Genomic DNA, 7,068 nt, shown 5'->3' with positions numbered 1-7,068 from the left:
AGCAGTAAAAATTTATTTAGGGGAATAAAGAATAAAGAATAACAAAAGGATATATGTTAAAGCTAAACATAATTAGGGAGAGTTGCCAAATATTACAATGTCTTATAGTTGAATAATTAAAATAGTGTGGTATTAATGCAAAATTGACAGATAAGTGAACAAGATAAATAACATTGAAACAGATCCTAAGATACTTAAAATGTTAATATATAACAAATATAACTGCATGAGGAAAAAATTATTCAGCAAGGAGTGTTGGGACAACTGGTGGTTACGTAAAAAGAAAGCAGCATAGGAGCAAAATTAAGAGTTGATCAAGACTCTGGAAAACTTATTTGCAGCAAATATGATAAAAGTTAATTTCCCTAGTCCTTAAGTGCTTGTTTAAATAAATAGGTAATTGCTTTTCCGCCTGTCCCTGGCGCCCCACGAGTGCTGCTCTGGCTGCATCACTCTTGCTAAGCCATCACTTCTGTCGTCTTTTTCCAGCCGCCAACGATCCTCTACAGGGACCTCATCAGCCATGAGATGTTCTCCCACATCTGCAAGATCCAGGAGATTGCGGATGGGCTGTGCCTGGAAGTGGAGGCGAAGATGGTCAGTAGGACAGAGGGTGACATTGATGACTCGCTCATTGGTGGCAATGCCTCCGCTGAAGGCCTGGAGGGCGAAGGTCCCGAAAGTACAGTAGTCGCTGGTGTTGACGTTGTCATGAACCGTCATTTGCAGGAAACCAGCTTCACAAAAGAAGCCTACAAGAAGTACATCAAAGAGGACACGAAATCAATGAAAAGGAAACTCGAAGAACAGAGACCAGAAAGAGTCGCACCTTTTATGACAGAGACCGCCGAACAAATCAAGCACATCCTTGCTCATTTCAAAATCTGCCGGTTCTTTATTGGTGAAAACCTGAATCCAGGTGGCATGGTTGCTCTGCTGGATTGCCGTTTGGAGAGTGTGACCCCATAGGTGATTCTCTTTAACGGAAAAATGTTAACACAGTGGGCCAGTGGGATCCATCACCTGTCAGCATCATAACTGGCAGCTGCTTTTCACCTAAACGACAGCACTAGGACGGGTGGGACAGGGGTTACCTGGAGCTCTCCGGCTATTTTGACCTTGATTGATTTGGAGCAGAGGCGTTTTTAAGAAAATCATGTCTTGTCGGTTGTCTAAAAATAAAATGCATTTAAACTCATTTGAAAGAATGCTTCTTAGTTTAATGCATGTTTAAATCCATCCTGTGTAGAGTTTCAGGAGAGGCTAAAGCCTGGTTGTAGACCACTACTCTAAAGCATAAGACTGTCTTCAGATAACTTCTGCAGTGAAAACTACTTCTGGGGCTGGAATATAAAAAACAGGATCAAAAGTTTCAATTCAGAGTTGAAGTGAAGGGAAAGATCATCCTCACAGCCAACATATGAAGTGGATTCCTTAGACGTTTCATCACCTGGAAGTGGAAGTAGTTAACTCTGGACAAGATTACCAAAAGAACAAAAAGAGACTAATGCAATTTGAAAAATAAGTAATTCAAATAAGCGAAGATTACAAACTAGTGTAAATACTCAATGATCATACCTCAAAGGTTGTTACAGCCCTTTGAAATCTAATTAAGAATACATAATTTCTTGATAAGAATATGAAAAATATTCTCACTTCTTCACTCAGTAATTCTTTCCCTGGTATACTATCTTGGCAAAATAATTTGAAAAAAATTAAAAGTATTGTGAACAAATCTACGCATTGCAGTATTTTTTGTGTTAGCCATACTGTATAAAATAGCAGTCTTGTCATTCCCTATCCCCCTTTCCCTATTTTTTTGTACTTATTATCACCTGACATTTGTTTATTGCCAGTCTTCCCCCACTAGAATGTAAGCCTCATGAGAATTTGCCTTCTTTCTTTACCATTCTATCTCCAGGCCCCAAAACCCTGCCCAGCATATAGTACAAAGTTGATGAATATTTGTAGACTGAATAAACAACTCTAAACATCCAATAACAAAAAATGGGTTAGATAATTATGATTTATTTATTCAAAATAATATTGTGAAGCTATTACATATATTTTTAAGAATAATGATTTATAACATTATAAATCATTATAGTATTTATGATGAACTAGTAAGTTTAAGAAAGCAGAATATATTTTTACCTATATATTATGATTACAAATTTTCTTTCACTAGTTTCTTACTAAGTTAGAAACTAGTGTAAAAAACTACATATAGAAAAGATTACAAAGTTTCTTTTTCTATCTATATTATGATTACAAATTAAAAAAAGAAACTTTGTAGAGAAAAATAAAAATGGAAGGAGATACCACCTAATGCTAAGGCTGGTGTGGGAAGAGGGAATACAGGTGATTTTCCTGTTGTATTTACTTTTGGGCATTTTCCAGGTGTTGCAGAACTTCATTCATTTAATATTGGAAAATTTGATAAATGCAACATCAAAAGAGTCAGTTTTTAAAATCACCAATGATTTCAATTCAATTATTTAAAGTTAAAATAATGACAGGTAGGAAAAAGAGGAGGAACAGCAGAAGAACTAAAAATAGGGAATTATAAGTTAATTTTTGGGTTGTTTTAGTATAATTAGATAAGTGGGGGCTTGAGAATATGAAAATCTATAAAGTTGGTTATTCTCTGAGTCACTGCTTCTGTTTTCCAATTATATCACCACCCTTAAGTTCCTCCTGTGTAGAAATTCTGAAGCCATCGAGCAACCCAAAAAACACAGATTCCGGGGACTATCTCTGGAAGTTTCTAGTTCAGAAGGATTGAGGTGAGGCCTAGGAATCTGTGTTTTACTTTATTTTATTTATTTATTTATTTATTTATTATTTTTTTATTAGTTTCAGGTGCACAAAACAAAGTAATAGTTAGATGTTTATTATCTATAACCCTCACACTGTCAACCCCCCTCCCCCATCCACTACCCCTCTGACATCGCACACAGCCATTACATTCCCACTGTCTCTATTCCTAATGCTGTACTCTGCTTCTTGTAACTACACACACACACACACACACACACACACACACACACACACAAACTTGTAGTTGACATTCATTATTGTTCAGCTTCAGCTTCAGGTGTACAGTGCCATGATCAGGCATCTACAGCATCCCTGAGGTGGTCTCCCAAATGGGACACATGTCCATCAGATACCCTACAAAATCTTTACAACATTATTGATTACGTTCCCCAAATTAATTTTCAAAACCCCATGGCCATTTGTGGTTACTGACTCTTTTCTAATCCCGTCACCTTCCCCCTTATCCCCACCTCCCGCCCATCTAGCAATCCTCAGTTTTTCCTCTTTGTCTCCAAAACTGTTTCTGATTAGTTCATTCACTTATTCTTTTCTTTAGATTCCACATATAAGTGAGATCATAGGGTACTTGTCTTTCTCTGTCTGACTTATTTCACTTAACATAATGTTCTCTAGGTCCATCCATGTTGTTGCAAATGGTAAGATTTCTTTCTTCTTTATGGCTGCGTAATACTTCATTGTATAAATTTACCAGTTTCTTAATCCAGTCATCTACCGATGGGCATTTTGGTTGTTTCCATGTCTTGGCTATTGTGTATAGTGCTGCAATAAACATAGGGCTGTATAAATTTTTTTGAATTGGAGTTTTGGATTTCTCTGGATAGATACCTAAGAGTGGAATTACTGGATCATAAGGTAATTCATTTTCATATTTTTGAGATATCTCCATACTGTTTTCCATGGAATTTGTGTGTGTTTTAAACGTCGTCCCTGGGTAATTCTATGTTTGTGATCCCTGGGCTAAGTGGCAGTGGAGGCTTTCCGTCCTGGGAGCAACACTCTTGAAATTCTGGGGTGGGAGAACCTCTCTTGCATCTTCCCTTGGGTCACTACAGCTCCTCCACTGTTGCCCCACCTGCTGCACTCTGGGCTGTCCACCTGAGGGTATGTGTGCAAAATCTAGAACTGTCACACGAGTAGCCAACAGAGCCTCCTCCGACCCTTACTGACCCAAACCCCAAAGGCTGGGCCGGCTACCTCACAGTCGCTAGTTCTCAACATGATACACTGGGTTAGTACCAGTGAGTCCAAACCCCTTATCACAGTGGTCACTGTCCTGCAGGCTCGTTTTATCTTCTGTGCTTTCTCCCCGTTGATGTAAGCCCAGTGCCGAACCCCCTTTCCATCCACTTCCTCAGTTCCAGTGGAAGGGCTGTAAACAAGCACCTCCATTTCCCCAGTCTCTGCACAAGCACTCCATCTCCTGCTTTATTTGAAATCTGACTCTCTCCTGAGGCCTCTTCTCCTGTGGACTTCATTTGTTCACATCTCAAGTGACCATTAGGTGGTATTAATATTCACCTGGGCCTCCACTGCAATTTCCCACAATTTCACTTACATTTTTCAAGAAAAAACAAAAAAGCCCAAACAAAACAAGAATTCTGTTTGAGTTTGACAATCACGGCATCCAGCTCATTGTCTACTTTTATTTTATTTTATTTTTTGTCATCTAATGACTCACTTCTGAGTCACTTCTCAGCTATCTTAAGAGTAAAGTAGCTTACATTCTTTCTCTCCACTCCAACCACTCCATGCCTGCCATCCTGGTTGACTTCACTGGCCATCTCTTAGCCACACTGCCCGTTCTCCCCGCTCTCCCTCCCCACCATCTTCACCACCTGGGAGGAGATTGCATGGCAATCTACAGGGCAGGAAAAGGTCAATATAGAACAGCATCCCATTGATTCCTTTTACAGCAGAACCTGGAGAGAGGCAACTCTATTTTTTTTTACAGTTAGTGGTAAATTTGGGAATGCCTTTTGCTTGGGAGTTTCTCAGCTCAGGATGGCCCTGCGTGACTAAGAGAAGGACCAAAACACAGATAGCTCTTATAATAGGGCATAAGCTAAAGGAATAAATGAGCTTCTTGAGGTGTTGATGTTTTCTAATTCAGCTCCCTAGTGCTGCACAGCGGATTGTGTATGTGCGTGTGGATGAAGTTATAACTTGGAACTATGAGCCTGGTTGTCCTCTGGTAATCTCTCTCTCTCTTTCTTTCTTTCTTTTTTTTGGCCATTTCAAATACTTTGTGGAAAGCAGCTTGGGGTGTGTGTGTGTGTGTGTGTGTGTGTGTGTGTGTGTGTGTGTGTGTGTGTGTGTGATATAAAACCTTAAAGGCAGGCAATTGGATAGAGCTGAATCAAGAGCAGTGAGAAGGAAACTCCCAACATTTCCCAAAACATACGAGACTCTCCAAAAGAGCACTTTCTGTTTCTGGGTCCTTTTAGGTGCCTAGTCTCTAGTTCTATTCCTGAGGTCCGGCTGCATCCTTGTCTTGAGATTCCAGGGTCATTGCAATAAAATGTCTTTCTGTTTACGATAGTATTACGTGTTAGGTTCCTGTCAAAAAAGCAAGGTCCTGTCGTTCTTGCTGGAAAGCTGGACTGCCTTGCTTGGTGATTAACAGACTTGCTGAGTCTGTTAGGACTCAGCCATGTGGCCTTTGAGGATAGAGGACTGGCCAGTCGTTTCTTATTTTCAGCCTTCATTAAGGTGTTATGAGAGCAGAACATGCTCAAATACAGCTAAAAGCTGCCTGGAAACCACACGGCCAGGGTGTAACTCTGTTCTGTGAAGTCCTTTTTGCCTATTGCCAGTTGCTTGAGACTACTGAGGTCAGATAATCATGGGCCTTGCTGAATTACAGCTGCCAAATTATCTACTACAGTGTTTCGAAAGCTATCAATTATCTTCTTTCTCTCTGGAATCTTTCAACACTTCCCTCTCGATTGGCTCCTTATATCAGCCCGCAAGTCCACTCCCTTCTTAGCAAAATCCATTCTAGACTTCCCCACTCTTCTGTTACAGGTGAACTCCTTGAAGAGGTTCATGCTCAGTGACAAGCCACAGCAATCAGGTGGGAAGCCTTACTCTCCACTGCAACTGCACTTACTAAGGTTGTCCCGTGCCACCTTATCACTCAATCCACGGAGGTTTTTCAGGTCTTACCTTACTTGACCTCTCAGGAGCACATGACACTACTGACCACTCCCGCATTCCTGAAACACTTCTTTCCGTGGTTTCTGTGATGCTGTATGCTTCTGGTTTTCTTTTTCCACGTCTGCTTGTTTCTTTGCAAGTTCCTCTTTGTTGGTGTTTGGTCCCGGTCCTCAATCCTCCTCTTCAGTCTAAACTTGCCTGGGGCAATCTCAGCTAGCCTGGGGCGTGATCATACACACCTGAATATAAACCCCCACCCACACCCCGCAATAATCCCTTAGAAAAGAGGGAGTCACTTATATTTTGACCTTTACAAAGCCCTTTATGTTACTGGGTGTTTTCTCAATGATTTTGAGCAACAAAATGCTCTTTGGGGGAGTACACATTAGCAGGAAATGATGTCGTCACTTCCTACAGAAGCCACCTGACAGAACTGGTAAGGAAGGAAACAAAGAAAAATCTCAACACCGATTTAGAAATTACTTCTAGGGAAATAGCTTCACATTTGCAAGTGTCAGATGTTCTTGTAAACAAGCCTTTAAAAGTCACTATAAAAAGCAATATAAGCGAATATGCTTGCAGGATGAATAATGTGGCGTGGTTACACGCCGTGGCCTGGAATACAATTCCCAGCGACAACATCGTATATAGAGTCAAAATTTGGGCGGAAGTGAGGATGATTTTTCCTGGGAAACTATGTCAGAAACTCAAAGTGTGACCCCGGTGATGATAAAATCATTGTGAAGCATTTGAATAAGATTATATTTTAAAATTACATTTTATACTATTTGTAAAGTACATAAGCATAATTAACACATTAAACATTATAAGTAGATCCTTGATTCTTTTATCTATATGTGTAAAGATTTATTTATTCAAATTGGACACAAAATTTTATGCAGGGGGTGGATTTTATTTGGAAAAATGGGGGCTCAACCTATGTTTAGAGGTACCTTATATTTGGGCATATATGGTATAAACTAACTACACCTCTCTAGCCTAGTTCTCCCCGCTAAACTCCAGACCCAAATAGTGAACAGTTCACTGATATTTCTACTCATATTTCCCGTA

General features: G+C 39.9%; 1 protein-coding gene across 1 annotated transcript; it reads left to right on the top strand.

The window, feature by feature from the left end:
- Nucleotides 1–510: 510 nt before the first annotated feature.
- On the top strand, nucleotides 511–969 carry LOC308498171 (translationally-controlled tumor protein-like; the record flags this gene model as incomplete). Its single annotated transcript, XM_081049678.1, has 1 exon — nucleotides 511–969. Exon 1 carries the CDS (start codon nucleotides 529–531, stop codon nucleotides 967–969), a length of 441 nt encoding a protein of 146 aa, XP_080905804.1. The 5' UTR covers nucleotides 511–528.
- Between the last annotated feature and the right edge of the window lie 6,099 nt (nucleotides 970–7,068).

Source organism: Rhinolophus hipposideros (genome assembly GCF_964194185.1).
Source record: "Rhinolophus hipposideros genome assembly, chromosome: 5".
Classification (NCBI taxonomy): Eukaryota; Metazoa; Chordata; class Mammalia; order Chiroptera; family Rhinolophidae; genus Rhinolophus; species Rhinolophus hipposideros.
Note: the sequence above shows the minus strand (reverse complement) of the source record. Positions and strands in the feature narration are given on the sequence as shown.